Genomic DNA, 19,991 nt, shown 5'->3' on the forward strand with positions numbered 1-19,991 from the left:
CCACTGTCTTTATAGTTAGTCTGAGGACTGTTGAAGCAATTCTTTAGGATACAGAAAAAACACAGCATTTCCAAAGCCATCGGAATACACCCTCACTTCCTATGTGTGACATGATGCACATCTATACCTCAAAAGGAACTGTAGGCTTAGAAGGCTGGCCTTACTCTTCAGCATTCAGCTCCAGGATTGTACTCAAACTCCATCAACACCATTTATTCAGTGTTTACTATGTCACAACCATAGTACTAAACCTCGAGTATACAAAGAAAAGCAAAAAACCCAGGCCCAATCCTTAAGGAGCTCACCAAACTAGCAAGTAATTTTGTTGTGTCCTCTCTTCAATATAAATACTCATTTTATAATTTATCTTTTTAACTTTTTTCCAATTACATGAAAAGATAGTTTTCAACATTCATTTTTTGCAAGATTTTGAGTTCTGCATTTTTCTTCATCCCTCCCTCCCCCCTCCCCAGGACAGCAAATCATATGATATAGGTTATACATGTACAATCATGTCAAACATTGTTTTCATATTAGTATGTTGTGAAAGAAGAATCAGAACAAAAGGGAAAAATCTGTGAGAAAGAAAAAATATATGACAAATTTTAAAAGGTGAAAATAGTAAGCTTTGTCTGCATTCAGATGCCATGGTTCTTTCTCTGGATGTAGATGGCATTTTCCATCACAAGTCTTTTAGAGTTATTTTTGATCACTGTATGGTTTAGAAGAGCTAAGTCTATCATAGTTGATCATCACATAATGTTGGTGTTAAGGTGTACAATGTTCTCCTGGTTCTGCTCACTTCACTCAGCATCTGTTCATGTAAGTCTTTCCAGGCTTTTCTGAAATCCACCTGCTCATGATTTTTTTTAGGTTTTTTTTTTTTTGCAAAGCAGATGGGGTTAAGTGGCTTGCCCAAGGCCACACAGCTAGATAATTATTAAGTGTCTGAGGCTGGATTTGAACTCAGGTACTCCTGACTCCAGGGCCAGTGCTCTATCCACTGCGCCACCTAGCTGCTCCCCTGCTCATGATTTCTTACAGAACAATAATATTCCATCACCTTCATATACACATGGTTTGTTCAGCCATTCCCCAATTCTGGAATAGTCTCTCAATTTCCAATTATTTGCCAATAATCGATCCTTTTTAAAGTTACCTCAGAAACCAATATCTTGTTTTTTGTCTGTCCTCTGTGTGTGTATGTGTGTTTGTATGTATGTTCTGCCAGTTTCCTACAGCCTTTGAATTCAATGAACAATTCTTGATCACCATTTTGGATAATCTCTACAGTTGTCGATTCGGTACTTTCTTATTCAACAGTGAATATGCTCGAGAAAAAGAGGTGGGTAGATTCCAATTGCATATGACAAGCATTTATTAGTTTAAAAAATTCATCTTTTAATACAAACTCTAGTTTGTTCAAAGTCTGACATGATAGAAAATAATTTGAAAAAAGTTGAAGATTTTTTTGGCTGTTTTTTGTATTTATTGCCATTTTGTCATTCACATCAAAGCTAATGCCTGCCTGCAAAGGAAATAACTTGAAGACCTATCACTGTAATGAAATGCAAGCTCTGGCAAGTTAGATCAAGTTCACAATTATTTATGAAGCACATACTATGAGCCAGGCATGGGACTGAGCACTGGGATATAAGGATAAGCAGAAAAAAAGAATATCCCTACCTGCCTTCAAGAAGCTTTCGTTCTTATGAGAGAAGACAACATATATTGAAAGCTGATGGGAGAAGACAACACATAATGAAAGCTTGAAGGAGGCAGGGAGAGAGTGAGGAGTGGAAGGAGGGAGGAAAAGCACCTGAAATAGGCAGGAGTAAAGCCTAGAGAGAAAAATAGATGAATCTTTCCAAAACGATATCTTAAAGTCAACATGGCCAAAATTGAACTCATTCTCTCCCTTCCAATTTCCTCTTCCCTCAACTTCCCTATTACCCTGGAGAGGGCATCACTGTCCTCCCAGTCACCCAGGATCACAACCTAGATGTCATCCATAACTCCTCATGCTCTCTCACCTCCCATATCCATTCTGTGGCCAAATTCTGTCATTTCTACCTTCCTAATAGCTATCACATATAGCCCCTTCTGTGCTCTGATACTGCTACCACCTAGATATGACCATTCTGTACCTTACTTCAACCTATACTCCACTCAGCTGTCAGTGAGCTTCCCGAAGGGCAGGTGCCACCATGGGATCCACCCCTGATTTCATAAACTCCAGTGGCTCCCTATCACCTCTAGGCTCAAAAAGAAAATCCTTGACTTGACATTTCAAGCCCTTTATAACCTATCTCCCTTCCCCCCAATCCCAGCTTTTGGTCTTTCTACATCTCCTTCCCCTCTCCCTCCCCCACCATGGCTCAGTGACACCAGCCTCCTTGCTGCTCCCCTCCCCACCTCCCCAGAGACACCTCCTTCTCCTGCTTTCAGGCATTCTCCCTGGCTGACCCCCAGGCCCGAAGGCTCTCCCTCCTCATCTCTGCCTCCTGGCTTCCTTCAAGTCCCAGCTACAATCCCACCTTGCACAGGAAGTCTTTCCCAATTCCCCTTAATCCTAGTGCCTTTCCTTTGTTGACTATTTCCTATTTGTCTTGTCTATAGCTTCTTTGTACATAGCGGTTCACATGCCGTCTTCCCCTTAAGACTCTGAGCTCATTGTAAGCCTTTCTTTGGATCCCCAGGGCTTCTTATAGAGCTTGACACTCAGTAAATATTTCTTGTCTGACTCTTTAATAGCTTTGAGTCATAACTGTAGTAATAGAACATAGGGTCTCTTGTAGTTGCCCAGGAAATAATTTTATATTTTGTGTTTTTATTTATTTTGTATTTATTTATTATCTTTAAGTATTCTTTATTTCTTGCATTTATTTCTATATTTTTATTTATTTTCCAAGCTCTTTTCCCTCCCTCTCATTTATCATTAGTATTTGAAAGAAATTATAAACATGTAAAAACTGACTGTTTTATAAGATAACAGACATCTCGATTTTAAAAACTGAACATTCAGTGAACTGGATGGCATTTCCAGATCACTTGTTTGGTTCTGTGTTAATAAAGTATCTGGGCACTTTTTTACTCAGGTTCACTCTGCCCTTTTTACTTCGCTTTTTGACTCAGATTCAGACTGCGTTAAAAACATCCTAGTCTTCACAAAAATAAAACCAAATTATCTGCTGCAAACACTTTCAAATGAAGAAATAGGTGTTCGGTCACTTGGAATAAAATGATCAGTCCATATGTGCAACACATTTTGGGTTTGTCAAAACACTTTTGCTTGGCTTGTGGGGCCACTCAGCGTCCTCATGCTGTTTCCTCGTTCTTAAGTCCCATGTTCACCACCCATGATGATGGACTTCCCATTGAACCTGGTCCAGTGGAAAGAGCCTTGGCCTTGGGCTCAAGAGGGCCTGGGCTGAGCTGGACGTTCTGCTGCCTGCCCGCCTAAGCCCTCAGGACTTATATCCCCCTCTGTCAAATAGCAGCTAGCTTGGCTCTGTTAGGCTGTTTTTAAGGCTTTTCAAGTATTGAACGCGGCCTCATTTGGTACTCACAACAGTCTTTGAAGTAAGTGTTCTTCAAATTCGCATCTTATAGATGAAGAAACTGAGGGTTAGAGAGGTTAAGAAACTTGCCCAGGGTCTAGTAATCATCATCATCATAACAACAACAACTAACATTTATATAGCAAGCACTCTGCTAGGCACATTACAACTGTGATTCATCTGATCCTCACAACAACCACCCTGGGAGGTAGGTGCTGTTTTTTTCCCCATTTTACAGATGAGGAAACTGAGGCACGGGAGTTCAATGACTTGCCTGGGGTCCTGCAGGTAGTCAGCATCAGAGGTAGGATTTGAACCCAGCTCCTACTGATTTCAAATCCTATACTCATCCTCTTGGCCATGCTGCCTCTCTCAGGTCTCTTCTACCTCTAATTCTCTGTTCCCTGGGATCTTTGGCAGCTGTTCTTGAGAGTAATCCAGTCGTCCCACATCGGACACACTTGTCTGAGAGGCCAACGTGCCCGAGATCATGCTTACCTGTTTGGATGGAGCTTTCTGTTTTCACTCGGGCTTTCCGGTTTTCTTCTTCCTACAGAAAGTTATGATGAAAACTCTTTCTTTGTGGTCGATGATAAACAGTGAGAAAGGAAAGTACACAAACCCTTTTTATACTAAGGAGCTGAACCGAGCATTATACCCAGTTGCCAGCATGCGTCATTTGGAACTCTGGGTGAATTATTACATTAGATGGAACACAAGGATGAGGCAACAAGTAAGTGAAATTGAATTATTCCCAAGACGGTGATGTTGGTTGGAGATGTCAGTAATTCTTTTCCATCTTAGATCTTGCTTCTGGGAATGTTTTTGAATATCATGAGAAAAACTACCAAACCCAAAAGAAGTACTTGGAAATGAGGTTTTTGTTTATTGAAAAGTTTTATGTAGACCAGTAGCTCAAATAAATTTAAAAGCCAACATAGACACTATGATGTTTTATAAACTTCCTACCATCTGCAGAAGTTTGGAAGTTTCCAAATTGTGTTGGTCCAGGAACTTCCTTGATCATCATAAACAATATTACACTCTCTTATATACCCATCTACTCAGGACAAGAAAATGGATTATTCCCTTTCCCTGTTCAGGTCTTGCTAGATCTGCTAGGGTCCTAGCATGGGAATTAGTTCTTTTCAATGAGGACCTTACCTCCCAAATCAGGATAACTGACTGGTTATTGAACAACAAGTCTTTGGAAACATACCAACCAAAAATAAAAGCCATGTGTGTGTGGTTTTTTTTTGTTTGTTTTGTTTAGTAAAAAGCCCTGCATCTCATTTTGAGTCCATAGAGCCTTCCATTTACTGAACAGCCTGGTATCCCTCCACATAGCTATTTGTTCTGAGTATTGCAAGTATTCAGTATTCTTGTGCTTAAGTTTTTCCCTGAAGTTTTGGTGGTGAGATTTAGGAACATGCTGTATCCAACAGACCAACCTTTACAATCCAGCCTTTGGGAAGAAACATGCTTTTATTGAGATAGGAATTTTTGGGCACCAGCAGATTCCCTTTTTCTGTGTTCTGTCTCCTATATTGTTTATCCCATTCAGGCAGCTGGTTAGATGCCAGGCAGGGTACTCTTTTCTCCCATTGGTATGTTGCCAGTTTCAAGCTGGCACTTGTGTTTTAAGGTCTCTGATGCTTGCATGAAAAAGGCTCCTGCTGCTTAGCGATGTGTATTCTTTTGGGAAGCCTGAGATTCCCAGGCCTGAGAACATTGGCTGGCTCACTCTGTGATTTCAGAAGCACACTTAGCAAGTTTCAGTGTTTCTGATAGCAAGTAAAGAAGTAAACACTTTTCCAGGGTTACTGATTTTTTTACTACAATTATAGAAAACATTTTCCTTAAGAATACCCCATAGCTCCAACACTCCACTTCTCTTGTAAAATGTGGCTTCTCTATGTTTATTTTGACCTTTTTGCCACCAGCAATTATAAGTAATAGGGCAAGGCTTTCTGTAGAACCAATCAGCTTCCTTTGCATTTTGGCAATAGGAGGTCCCCTTGAAAATCAGAAGAATTAAAAGCAATTCATTTGTGACCAGAGAAAGGCAGAAATAACAAATGAAGAATTGTATTTGAAAACCCATCTTGAAAGGACAAGTAGAATCTATTTCCCTTATATTCACATAAGCTCAGAGTAATTGAAGACTTGGGGATGTAATTGAGCTTGGATGGATAGCGATGTTCTTCTTTGAGAGATTTTCATTTGGAAGACAACAGAGGAATAAAAGAAGTCAATTGTCTGGATGATTTACCACAATGGGGTGCATGCTCATATCTTTACATCCAGGAGCTCTGCGCCTGGGCTTTTTTCATAGGATTTGTTGAGAGAAAAAGACCTTAAAATGAATTGTGAGTTAATGCGGAGCAATTCTGCCCAGCATTTAGGGATTAGTCGAGAAGCCAGGGAGTCAGCAGCTGTTGTGACCCAGCTGGTAAACACACACTGATGGAGCACCTGAGGGGTATATGGAATGTGGGTGGGCACCACAGAATGTTGAGGTGGAGAAAAGAAGAAACCTGGTCTAAGCAAAAACTCCAATGTCTTGGGATCTGGGAACCCCTGCAGGGCATCCAGAAGCTCTTCGATGCATCAGTTTCTCCCCAACCCCCGCCCCAGACAAGTGAAAACAAATATTCCCAGGTAGAATTCGCAAGACTAAAGGTGCTTTTGGTGTAGTACCAGTCAAGCTTGGTTTTTTCCCCCTGATATCCTCATTAATTTGAAGCAGAATATTCCCAACAGAATCATTGTTATATTAGGAGCATCAGCACTCTAAGAGACTAGCCTCACCTTTCATGAATCAGAATGGACTTGGTTAGGACTTGATTAGATCAAGAAAAAAAGGCCAAGCATTCCGGCAATTCCTAAGCTGAAACAGCATGGGATTGAGTCGTGTTTAATTATTTTCAAAATGTCATTCCACTACAGCTGTACTAGAAAAATTAAAAGGAAAACAGAGAAGCTTCTATTTTGAGACCTTAGATATTTCTACTAACATTGCTCACTGCCTAATGGACATACATTTGTGTGCTATTGTCTGCTGCCTGAACTGGCCCCCGATTTTATAATGGGTATCCTCAGAATGTGAAGTTAATGGGGGGGAAAATGAGATTGAGAAATGGAATTTTGTTCTTTGCTCAGCTTTACTGAAATATACTCGTTTCAAGGCTTCAAGGTAAATTCGGTTAATTGAATAGCATTTTGCAATATGGTCAAGGTAAAGAGTGCCCCTTTTGTGTGTGTGTGTCTCTCCAGCAGCCAAACCCAGTGGAGCAGCGTTACATGGAGCTTTTGGCCTTACGGGATGAATATGTGAAGAGGCTTGAAGAAATGAAAATGACCAACTCTGCCAAGCTCACAGGTTCCTCAGCTTCCTCTTCAGCCAGCTCCCAAATGATGCCTCATGTCCAAACTCCCTTTTAAAGGGAAAACCCCAAATTAATTTTGATTTCCTGTCCTGAAAAGAGGAATTTTTGAATGCTTCCGATTTGCACATTTTCCTTAGGGTTTTCTTTTTCTTTTTCTTTTTTCCTCATTCTTTTCCCTTTTTTGCATACACATAGAGCTTGAACTAGTGCAGTCCTAACTTCTTAAACATGTGCCTTTCATAGTTGATCATCCGAGGGGAGATGCAGCATTCTCGCAGCCAGCAGAATACTAGCAAGGATCGTGAGAAAAAATGTAATGCAATTAGTTTTTTAAAGTGTTTTATTAATAAAACTGTAGTTTACATCTTAAATGCTATGGATACAATCTATGTATTTAAACAAAGCATCGGTGTTTTGAATTAGGCTTTAAAAAATTAGGAATAGATTTTTTTCCAAGTTTATTCTAACAGCTTAGTGTTAATGCCAATATAAAAATCAAACTTATTTAGCATAGGTCTCCAGAAGTACGATGTTTAAAATAATGGCCAAATTCTTTACTATTTCAAATGATGCATTTATAAAAAGTCATCGTAGGTGAGAGTTTTTCCTCATTTTGGAAATGAAACTTTGTCTCAGATATATTTAAACTCACCCCATGGCAAACTTATGGAAGGATGTAGAAAAGAGTTGCACACAGTCTGGGCAAGCATGGATATGTAAGGAGCTGCGCTGTTGGAAGGAACACCCTCCCCCCCCACAATGCAGTCACAGGTCCATTTCAGTGTATTTAAGAGAGGTTTATTTTTCCGAGAAAACATCTTTCTGGTAGGTCTCAATTAAATATGATAAAACACTTAGAAGCTTTCCAATCATTTTCTAAATATCTTCTGTTCAAGAAGTTGTCTAAAATAGGGCCTGGTTTTCGATTTGGGACAAAACTTTATTATAGCCTCATTGTAGATGTCACCACTGTGCTGCTCTCGTCAATATTTTCTGAAAATCTGTGCCTGACCAGAGTAGCTTGCATAAGTACCAAAGTTGAATTGAGCATCGCTCCTGGGGGTTTTTGCTGCGTTATAAATCTAAGGTGACTCTCCATGGGTACATTTCATCTGACAGTGTATGTCCTTCTTGAGGGGATTGTGAGAAGTTTCAGTTTCAACAGTTTTTTCCAATTATGACAGAAAACTGATTCTACAACCTCTTACTTGAAGCATTTGGCAATTTTACTTTTTTTCGGGGATGCCTTTTCGTGCTATTAAATGAAGTTTAAGAAGCACAAACCTTTCTCTTTGCTATTTGAACTAATTCACATGGTAACCCTATTTGGGGAAGCATTTAGGCTATTCAGATACATTCAGTATGTTTTACAGTCATTTGTAAAGAACTATTTATAGCTGATGTGATTATATATTCAAGTAGTTATCTGAGCAAGGAGAAATTGATCTTTATAAATTATTGTATAGGCCGTAGCTACGTGGATCTACCAGATACACCATCCGGTGTACAGTGGCATACGTAGAGAAACGGCTTTCGACATGATCATGCTTTTTTAAAAAAAAAAAAAAAAAAACACTGTAACACTGTAAATAATAGTTCATGCATTGCATTTTAACCACACGTTTTAGTCCCATAAAAATTAAGCATAATAGCTTAATAAGACTTTGGGATGTGTTATAAAAACTTTTTCACTGCAATAATAAATGAACACCTGCTATGATCAATGTATTGTACTAAAAAAATTGCACTATATTTTCAGGGAAATAACTATTTGTATTATGTTCTAAATTCCCAGGATTTCTACCCATAATTTCCTCTTTCTATGTTTTGTATGCTTTTCATTGTATTTCAGTAGCAGTGTTCGAAATAAGGATCTTCAAAAGCTCTCTAAATATTAGTTAATGGGCATTTAAGTAAGTACATGAATTCAGTGAGCAAGGAGACTCGAATATGTTTTCTGCTTGGAGCAATTTCTCCATATGTAACTTTATAATACGGATTTGAAAGCATAATTGCCTTTATTCTGGATTTTGTTTTTAAAATACTGGTTGGAGATCTAGAGTGAAGCTTCATGGGAGAGAGAGCAGTTGAGAGTATGGGAGAAATTATAAAGCTGAATTTGATTTTTTACTGAATCAATATTTTATGAAAATAAACTCAACTTAGGTTAAACTCTTAAGACAAGAGTTACAACCAGTGGTCTTACAGTTTCATAACATTAAGCAGATCCCCTTAAGACATCCAGAGGCCAGATGAGATGGTATCCTCTCTTTTGATGGAGTAAGTCATTCATTCCAAGACTGCCTGGAAAAACTTGTTCAGTTGAATTGTGCATCAGAAAACAAAATGTAATGGGATAAGTTTTCATTTGTCTTTAAAGTGAAGTTAATTGGCTATTGTTAAATAAAAGGCTATGAAAATACTTTTAATGTTTTGTGTTCTTTTAAAACTGGGAGCATCTTCAAGTAGAGTCTGAGTGGTGGCACAACTGGTATGCGTCCATGAAGCTCCTTTTGTTAATAGGTTCTTTCTCTGTCCTTAGTTTAAAGTTCTTTAGTCTGAATTTTCTTCTTTTGAAGTTTTTGTTTCACCATTTTAAATGATATCCCTTGCTTGGATTAGTTCTCTGTAATCCAACATTTTGATTTCTTTGATTTATCTTTTTATAAGATAATTATCACTTCTTCAACAGGAAGATACCTTATTTCCCCATGTATAAGATGTACCTTAATTTGGGGGCTAAAATTTGAAAAAATATATTACATAAAATTATTGAATTCAAGTTTTAGTCATCATCAAATTCATATAATTCCTTATCACTATCAAAATTCCCATCCATGAGCTTGTCCTCATCTGTATTTGATGATGAATCATTGTCTTAGGAGAAGCTCCACCTGCTCTCCTGCCTGGGCTCTGGTCTGTGGTTGACCACAAGCCCTCCCTGGGCAACTGGGGTGTGGACAAATACCTAGTCCATTCTGGATCATGAACCTGAAGCACCCATGGTGTCCTCCTTGGAAATCAGTCACTTCTTTTTCATCAACGATTCTTCTGGCCTCCTGCTGAACCATCTTTGTGGACACAGGATGGCCCTTTGCTCTTTAATCCATCTCTTCAATTCCCTCTTGAACTCAGGCCATTTAGCTGCCTTGCCTCTCGTGGACTTCTTCTGCCTGGGCCTTTTCAGTTGGGTGTCTTCTTTCCATAACCAGTCTTGAATTGTTTTCTCAGTTGGATGAAGACTAAACAGCAGCCTGATTTCCATTCTCTTTTGCAAACCGGATCCCTTTGAACTTGAATTCGGTACTGGACAAAAATCTTTTCTGAGCCATTTCTGGGCAGATTGTGGCAAAAACGTCACCTAATATAGTGGCAACAAATGTGAAACAATGAGTGCAAAGGCAATAAGAGTGAAAAAGTGGGAAATACAAGTAAAAAAATTTACAACTACTATATAAGGTACTCCCAGTTTTTAGACCCCCAAATTTTTCAAAAAAGGGTGCATCTCCTACATGGGGAAATCCAGTCAATATTCACCTAAATACTTATTTTTATAGACTTACATTTTAAAGGACAATACTTAAATTAAGCCAAATTTTATGGAATCTCAAATCCAATACCTTTTCCTTTTTTGTAAAAGCTTTTGAGAAGTAGAGAATGAAGTATAAGTGAAAAGGAGGCTAGATTTAGTAGTCAGTCAAGGCCCTCTTTGACTTTGGATTGGGAAAGCTTTCTAACCCCTCTGAGCTTCCTCTTCTTCATCTCCAAAATGGAAAGGTTGGACCTAGCAACCTCTAAGATCCTTTCCATCCAATGATCAAGACAATCAGTGACTAGAACGATCACTTTGCCAATGTCCCCCTTTCAGTATTTACAAATTGTAAATGTACAAGTTGTTTCTTTCCTTTTTTGTATCTTTTTTTTATTCATTATTGGTATTCTCTGAGACTAATGGCAGGAGTTCTCTCACTTGGGAGTGCCACTAAAATAAAGATCCAGATTCCCTATGAATCTGAGAGGGCCACAGAGAAACTTCATTGGATTTGGAGTTGGAAGAGTTTTCTATTTTAGCTCCTTCACTGCCCAGAAGTAGTAAGGGAGTACCAGAGATGTTAGGCAGCCCAGAAAGTAGAAAGTGTCTAAAGGGGAAATGGAAACCCAGATCCTTCAACTTTTGAAATCCAGTGTACTTTTTCCACATAAATGCAGATATCCTTCCCCACCTATCCACCCCACCCCCAGTTTCAAATGGCATCTGTTTCTTGAATGCTTTAGAGGCTGTGGTTTTATTTGATCATTTAAAGCACTTGGAAAAGAAGTATTCAACTTTTATTTTTTATGTGTATTGCAGAATTGTAAAACCCATCATGACAATTTATTTTAGTTTGATGGTGTGACAATTTTTTTGTCAATGTAAAAATGAGATCCTTTCCTGATCAAAGACATTTCTTTCTGTGGTTCCTTTGTCTTTATCATTCTGCTTGATGATACAGACACTTAAATCATCATATTAGCAAAATGGTGTCAAGCAAAAGTGGTCCTATAGAAAGAAACAATTTCTAAATTATGAGAATATAATTTTTATTTACACCAAATTAGTAAAATTAGGTAGTGAGTAGTAGGGGTTTAGACCAAGGAAAAGAACCAAAATTCCTGTCTAAAACTGGGTACTTTAAAACACATAATAATGAATGTTTAGCATATTGATCTGAGAGTGACTATAAGATTGAAGATGTCTTCCAGTGACTTTTTCAAGTTTGCAGTAGCATGATGGAGTACAAAGATAACTGGTTTTAGAGTGACTGAATCCTGCCTCAGATGCTTCCTAGCTAGGGGACTATGGGGAAACTCCTTAATCTCTCCCTGGACTCCAGTTGCCTCTATGTTTAATGAGATTGGACTCAGTAGCCTCTGAGGTCCCTTTCACTTCTTTTGTGTCAAATAAGTCGTCAAGTTTCCCCTCCATTTTTTTGTCCAGATATACATGTATTATCATTTTATCCATGCAGGGGCCTCACTCTGTGTCAATTTCCTATGACAATGACAATACTATGAAATATAAGAGAATAAGAGGAAATAATAGGGATAGGAATACTAGAATAAAAAAAGAATAACAGACAAAAAAGGCCTTTGTCCTAGGACCATTCCTACCTGGGTTCTAGCCAAGAAAGATGAAAACAAGATGAACAATAATGGCAATAGCTAACAGTTATGTAGGATTTGAATGTTTGCAAAACACCACATGTATCTTGTTATTTTGATCCCTTACAACTGTAACATGGATACTGTAATCATCCCTCTTTTAAAGATGAGGAAACTGAGGCAAAGAGCTGGAACTCCAACCTTCTTGACTCCAAGGCTAGTCTTCCATCCTCTTTCCTAGGAGCACTGCACATATCCATTGATAATGAAGGCAACAGCCTTTCCGGCTGTCAGATTTTGATTATTCATGCAATTACAAGTTTTACCACAAGATGGTGCTTTCCTCAATGGAAGTTGTTAAGCTTGCTGAGTAAAAGGAAAGGGCAGACAGGAATGGGGTTTCCTTGTCTTCATTTACATAATTAATGTAAGGAATTTAATTTTCAATTTCAAAACCCACAGGGATTGGGGATGTAGATAAATCTATTTTTTTTTACAGGGTGTGGGTTTTCTTTTAACCTACTTTAATTGAACTTATTACAGTTATTCATTGAAGGTTTATCTTTCTTTCTGGAGTTCCTAACGGCAAGCTGAACACTCTTCCCCATATGGTCAGAACAGGACACAATACATTGGGCCCATCACCTCCTATGTTCTAGATCCTGAGCCTTGACAAGAAGTATGATGTCCTACTGTGTGCAGTAGGAACAAAGACAAAAATAAAACAATCCCTGCCCTCATTAAATTCACATTTTAGCAGAAGTATATGACATGTAAAGAATCAACAGAAAGTATTATTAAGAGAGAGAGGGTACTAGTCGTATAGAATCAGGGAAGGCACAATGCCAGAAGTGGAGAAGATATGAAAGGCGTATTACTTCGAAGATTTAGTAGACAAGAATTCATCACTCACTGAGACCAACCTGATGGTGGGTTTGTCAGGACCTGACAGAGCTTGTACTTCATGGCCTTTGGGAACCCAGGGTCACCTCCAAGCCATAAGACATGGGAGCTCCAACAAAAGAAAAATGGGGGCGGCTTAGTGGTGCAGTGGAGAGAGCACCAGCCCTGAAGTCAGAAGGACCTGAGTTCAAATGTGACCTTAGACACTTAATAATTAGCTGTGTGACCTTGGGTAATTCATTTAACCCCATTGCCTTGCCAAAAAAACAAGAGAGAGAGAGAGAGAGAGAATGGCTACAAGGCACCTCCAAATAGAAGGCTTCCTAGAACTTGCCACTGGTAACTTTCTATGGTTGCAGCCTATAGGATCTGGGATTTCTCCCTTTTTGATCATGGACTTAGGAACACTTTTACTTCTCTCCTAACATCCCCCTGCCATTTATTAGGCAAAGGCTGTAAGGGAAGCTAGGTGGTAGTGTGTAGTGCACGCTGGGCCTGGAATCAGAAAGACCAGAGGTCACATTTGACCTCAGACACTAGCTATGTGACCCTGGGCAAATCATTTAACCTCCACCTGCATAAAACTGGGGAAGGAAATGGCAAAGCGCTCCAAGAAAACCCCATGGAAAGTGTTAAAATGATAAAGGTATGACATTGGAAGATGAGCTCCTTAGGTCAGAAGGGCCTGGCCTGCTGTGGTCCACAGGTCATGAAGAGTTGGGTACTCTTGAACAACAATTTATATATAGATACGGGTGTTAAAGTAGGCAAATGGAAGCATGTTCTCATTTAATTGAGCCTGACGCACAAACACGGATTAGACTTTTACAAGTGCCTAGAGTCTCACTTCCTCTTTCTACCTGTGCTGCTATCCCCATTCTACATGACTGAGTCTTACCTGAGTAATTTGTTAAGGGCATATTAAAGATCTTTCTTGATAGGGAAGTGTAGGTCAGAGGAAGGAGGCAGAGCACCTTAGCACCACCATACCAGAGGTGGGGGGGGGGGGGGCAAAAAGAGAAATGCACCCAAAATAGCTATCCCCATCCAAAAACAAATTTAATGCAGATGAAATAGAGTAAATATCTTCAGCTCCTGAGTTTTCCCAGCTTCTTCTAAGCCTTTCTAAATGCATCAAACATAATTTTGAGTGAACTAAAGTATCACCAAAACTTATTAAATGCCTCTTATGTTGTAAGGTCAGAGAAGCAATATGGTATAGTTCAGTAGTTAAACTCAAATAGAAACAGAGACATTTAGTAGATAAGAATCCCTTTGGACCTCTTATTGACTTTGTTTTAAAATTATGTATATTTATTGTATTTTTGTTTATTTTGTTAAAATTTCCCAATTATATTTTAATATGGTTCTGACAGACAGTGCTGCAGCTGGTGTGTTTGATATTTCTGATATAGTTGGTAGAAGGCAAGTCTGGGGTCAAGGGGATCTCCATATCAGTCCTACCTTGGCCACAGGCTGACTGTGTGACCCTGGGTCAGTCCCTCAGTAAACATTTATTAAAGATATGTGCTAAACCCTAGGAATACAAAGAAAAGCAAAAGATAGCCTTTGTTCTCTAGACCTCACAGTTTCATGGGGGAGATTTTGTGCAAACTACTCTATGACAATGGAAAGATCTAATGGAGATAATTACTGGAGGAGGAGATCAGGAAAGGCTTCCTGTAGGAGGTGGGATCTTAGCTCTAAGGAAGCTAGGATGGAGAAATGAAGGAAATGGGGACAGGCAATGAAAATACGTAGATTCAGGGAATGGAGCATCTTGTGCAAGGAACAACAAGACCAATGACAGTCCATGGTAGAGTGTGTGGGGAGAAAGCAGGGAGGGAGAGAGTGTAAAGTTGGGGTGGAATGAGTTTAGCTTTGGATATGTATCACAATGTCTGAAAATGAAAGAGTTGGGGTGGCTAGGTGGCGCAGTGGATAGAGCACCAGCCTTGGAGTCAGGAGTACCTGAGTTCAAATCCGACCTCAGACACTTAATAATTACCTAGCTATGTGGCCTTGGGCAAGCCACTTAATCCCATTTGCTTTGCAAAAATCTAAAAAAAAAATGAAAGAGTGGAGCTTAGGTGAGAGGCTAGAACTAGATAAATAGATTCAAGAATCAGAGCATAGAGATCATCCTTCAATCCATGGGAGCTGATGAAATTAACAGAAGAATTCGTGTTGAAGAAAAAGAGCCCAGGACAGAGCCCTCTGGGACAACTAGGGTCAGCAGGTATGATGCTAAGTCTGATACACTTTAATTCTATATTTCTGATCAAAAATTGTTTTGTCAGCCTCACATCAAAATGTGTAAGTCTGAATGTTAGCCTCCACCCTCCACAATGTCTGTGTCTCTCCTGTTAGAAATCTGAAAGCAGGCTCTATGACCCCCTCTTAATTGCATCTGCTAGTTTGACTTCCACAACTGTATAAACAAAGACCATCCTAAGAAAGCAGGAAACTGGTCTGGTTGTCTCTATTAGAGACTAAAAAGATTCTTATGAGATTCTGGAAAGGGAGAAATCCCAATGTTTTATGTCTACTTCATATCTGATAACAACATAAAATATCAAGTCAGACGAGGAGACAATAGTCCTGTTGCTAATTGGATCTTTTTCAGTTCTAACATAGAACAAACCTTACGGATGGGTTAGAGAATTGTAAAATAATCAATGACACCTCTACAAACTAATGTATAAACTGACTGGTTGACCTCCAAAATTTTACAATCCTCCGTGAGATTTCTATATTGCTTCTTCATTAAGCTCTTTTGCTGATCTCTTTAATGAGATCATCCACCCATGGATTTGGTAAGATCCTAGAGAATAAAACTTCATGGATAAAACTAACTTTTTTGTTATTTCACTTTTAGACTAAGAAAATTGTGGTTACCAACCTGGACTAAGATCAAGCAAAGAAGCCGAAGGAGGGGTACAATAGGTAGAAGAACCAGGAGAAAGCAATATCATCAAAGCCAAGAGAAGCAGGTAATAGTGTCAAATTCTGCAGAGATCAGAGGGAAAAGGATTGAGAAAAGAGTTTAGATTGTGCACTTGTGATCACTGGTAACTTTGGAGAAAGCAATTGTGGTTAAATGATGAGGTTAGAAGGCAGATGGTATTACCAACAAAGTCCAACAGCAAGAGATAAATTCGATTCAAAAGAATTGTAGATAATATAACATACTTGTGAGTCCACCTTCCAAGACAACCCCAGTACTATATGAACACTATTACAAAACACTTTACACAAATAAAGTCAGATTTAAACAACTGGGAAAATATAAATTGCTTATGGTTAGGCTGAGCTAACATGATAAATACAATAATTCTACTTAAATTAATCTACTTATTCAATGCCATACCAAACTATCCAAAATTTATAGAGCACAATTTGGAATTATGGCTAAAGGACAATAAAAATGTGCATCCCCTTTGATCCAGCAATACCACTACTGGGTCTGTATCCTTAAAAGGTCATGAGAAAAGATAAAAATTTCACATGAACAAAAATATTCCTGGCAGCTCTTTTTGTAGCGGCAATAAAACTAGAAATTGAGGGGGTGCCCATCAATTGGGCAATGGCTGAACAAACTGTGCTATGTGAATGTGATAGAACACTATTGTTCTATAAGAAATCAGGAGGGACGAGATTTCAGAAAAACTGGGAAGACTTGCATGAACTGATGCTGAGTGAAGTGAACAGAACCAGAAGAACATTATACACACTAATAACAAGATGGGGTGATGATCAACCTTGATGGACTTTCTCATTCCACATGTATAATAATCAAAGACAGTTTTAGGGGATCTGTGATGGAGAAAACCATCTGTATCCAGAGAAGGGACTGTGGAGTTTAAATGAAGACCAAAGCTTATCTTCAATTTTTTAAAAGTTGTCTTATGTATTCCATAATTTTGCTAGCTCTAATGTTTTCTTTCTTCCTTTAGGATCTGTTTCTTCTCCCACAAGAACCTCAATTTTGATCTATACATGTTACAGATGCAGATGTAGAGCCTATATCAGATTATCTTCTGTTGGGGGAGGGAGGAGGGAAGAGAGGGAAGGAGAAAAATTGTAAAACTCAAAACCTTGCAAAAAAAATGATTGGTAGAAACTACCATTGTATGTAATTGGAAAACAAACTATTTATATAATAAAAAATTTATAGAGCTAAAAACAATAACAAAATTTATCTGAAAGAACAAAAGATCAAAAATATCAAGGGATTTAATGGGAAAAAATGCAGAGAAAGGCACCCTAGCTGTACCAGATCTAAAACTATATTATCAAGAGGCCGTTATCAAAACTGTTTGGTACAGGATAAGAAATAGAATGGTGGGGGCGGCTAGGTGGCGCTGTGGATAAAGCACCGGCCCTGGAGTCAGGAGTACCTGGGTTCAAATCCGGTCTCAGACACTTAATAATTACCTAGCTGTGTGGCCTTGGGCAAGCCACTTAACCCCATTTGCCTTGCAAAAAAACTAAAAAAAATAAAATGGTGGATCAATGAAATAAGTTAGGTTTACAAGGCAGTAATAAATGACTATACTAATCTACTGTTTGATAAACCCCAAAACTCCAACTTTGGGGGAAAGAACTCACTATTTGACAAAAGGTGCTGGGAAAACTGAAAAATAGTATGTAGAAACTAGGCAGAGAGACCCATATCTCACAGCCTATACCAAGATGCGGTTGAAATGGGTACATAAACCAATTAGAAGAACAAGGAATCATTTACCTATCAGACCTATGGAGAGAAGAATTTGTGGCCAAAAGAAATAGAGAATATTATGCAATGTAAAATGGATAATTTTGATTACATTAAATTGAAAAGTTTTTGCCCAAACAAAACCAATGCATCCTAGATTAAAAAGAAAGTAGAAAGCTGGGAAACAAATTTTGCAGCCAGTGTTTCTGATAAAGGATTCATTTCTAAAATAGAGAACTGAGTCAAATTTATAAAAATACAAGTCATTTCCCAATTGATGCAGGATCAAATGAGATGAACAGGCAAGTTTCAGATAAAGTAATTAAAGCTATCTATAGGTCATATGAAAAAATGTTCTAAGTCACTACTATTAATTAGAGAAACACAAATTAAAACAACTTTGAGGCACCACCTCACACCTATCAGATTGACTATTATGATCAGTATTGGAGAGGATGTGGGAAAATTGAGACACTAGTGCACTGTTGAAGTTGTGAACTGATCCAACCATTCTGGAAAGCAATTTGAAACTATGCCCCAAAGGCAATAAAACTTCATATCCTTTGATCCAGCAATACTGTGATTAGATCTGTATCCCAAAGAAATCAAAAAATGTTATCCCTATTTTCAAAATCCACATGTACAAAAAAAAAGAATTATAGCAGCTCTTTTTGTAATGGCAAAGAATTCTTTGGAAATTGAGGGGATGCCCATCAATTGGAGAATAACTGAACAAATTGTAGTATATGAATGTGATGCAACATTATTGTTCTATAAGAAATTATGAGGGATGGGACTTCAGAATAGCCTGGAGAGACCTTCATGAACTGATGCTGGGTAAAGTCAGCAGAATCAGAATAATATTATACACATGAACAGCAACATTGGGTGATGAGATCAGCTTTGATGGACTTGTTCACTTCTTCAGTACAATAATTAAAGACAATTGTAAAAGACTTGTGATGAAAAATATTCATATCCAGAGAAGGAATTGCAGACAAAGCTTACTGTCTTCAATTTTTTTTTAGTTTTTGAAAGGCAATGGGGTTAAGTGGCTTGCCCAAGGCCACACAGCTAGGTAATTATTAAGTGTCTGAGGTCGGATTTGAACTCAGATCCTCCTGACTCCAGGGCCGGTGCTCCATCCACTGTGCCACCTAGCTGCCCTGTCTTCAATTTTTAAAAGTTGTCTTATGTATTATGTTTTTTCCTCTCTAATTTTTTTCCAATTTGATTTCATTCTTCTTTACATGTATAACCTAAATTAAATTACTTTTTGTTGGGGGTGGGGGGAGGGAAAGGAGGGAGGGAGAAAAATGTAAAACTCAAAACAATGCCAAAAAATGATCACTGAAAACTATTGTTGCATGTAGTTTGGAAAAATAAACAGAATCATCTTTTTAAAAATGAATGTTGAGGGGTGTCTGAGGTAAGAAACTGGGGGCAGCTAGGTGGCACAGTGGGTAGAGCACCAGCCCTAGAGTCAGAAGTACCTGGGTTCAGATCCAACCTCAGACACTTAATTACCTAGCTGTGTGACCTTGGGTAAGCCACTGAACCCCATTTGCCTTACAAAAAAAACAAACCTAAAAAAATGAATGTTGAAAATAATCTTTACATATAATTGAAAAAATACTTTTTTAAAAAAATAAGAAGTCAGACTGTAGAAACTTAGTGAGAGGAGAAGTGGGGGTATCAGTTGTAGATGGTCTTTCCCAAGGTGTATAACCATAAAAGGGAAGAGAAATGTGGGACAATAGCTTTCAAGGATGGATGGATCAAGTGAGGGTTTTTAGAAGGATAAGGGAGATGTGGGCATGTTTGTAGATAAAAGAGAGTGGATGATAAAGGGGAAAATGTGCAGATGTAATGGAATCACTTGTGTACGTACAGGAGTTTGCATTGGTAGCAAGAGCAGCTTCCGAGGAATGAAAGTGGACATAATGGCAGAAGACATTTGTGTGATGTGAGATAAAGAGGAGAAGGAAAGGAGAAACTCTTGGTGAATGGTCTCAACTTTTTTAGTGAAAATGAGGCAAAGTTCTCAGAGCCTGGGACGAGGAGTCATGGGAGTTTGAGAAGGGATAAAAAGTTTTGGACAGGCCCCTGGGAATCAATTAGGGATAGTGAATCAATGAGGGAGATAAAAAAAAGGATTGCCTTGCCACATTGAGGACCCACTTAAGATTATGTAAAATAAACGTATAGTGGGTCCAATCAGTACAATTTCTTGATTTTATTCAGCCTTGTTCAGTGACATATGAGTAGGAGCAAAGGTAA

At 38.5% G+C, this 19,991-nt stretch overlaps 1 protein-coding gene across 3 annotated transcripts in view; it reads left to right on the forward strand.

Annotated features, from left to right (window-relative positions):
* The window catches only part of MTM1 (myotubularin 1), a 97,673-nt gene extending 88,259 nt beyond the window's left edge, over positions 1-9,414 (forward strand). For all 3 annotated transcript variants that reach the window (XM_074206707.1, XM_074206709.1, XM_074206708.1), the window contains exons 13-15: positions 1,232-1,345; positions 4,117-4,293; positions 6,837-9,414. In XM_074206707.1, the coding sequence (XP_074062808.1) occupies positions 1,232-1,345; positions 4,117-4,293; positions 6,837-7,004 (459 nt within the window). In that variant the 3' untranslated portion in view covers positions 7,005-9,414. The remainder of the gene's footprint in view (positions 1-1,231; positions 1,346-4,116; positions 4,294-6,836) is intronic.
* The last annotated feature ends 10,577 nt before the right edge of the window (positions 9,415-19,991 follow it).

The sequence above is a fragment of the Macrotis lagotis genome, chromosome X (genome assembly GCF_037893015.1).
Source record: "Macrotis lagotis isolate mMagLag1 chromosome X, bilby.v1.9.chrom.fasta, whole genome shotgun sequence".
Lineage (NCBI taxonomy): Eukaryota > Metazoa > Chordata > Mammalia > Peramelemorphia > Peramelidae > Macrotis > Macrotis lagotis.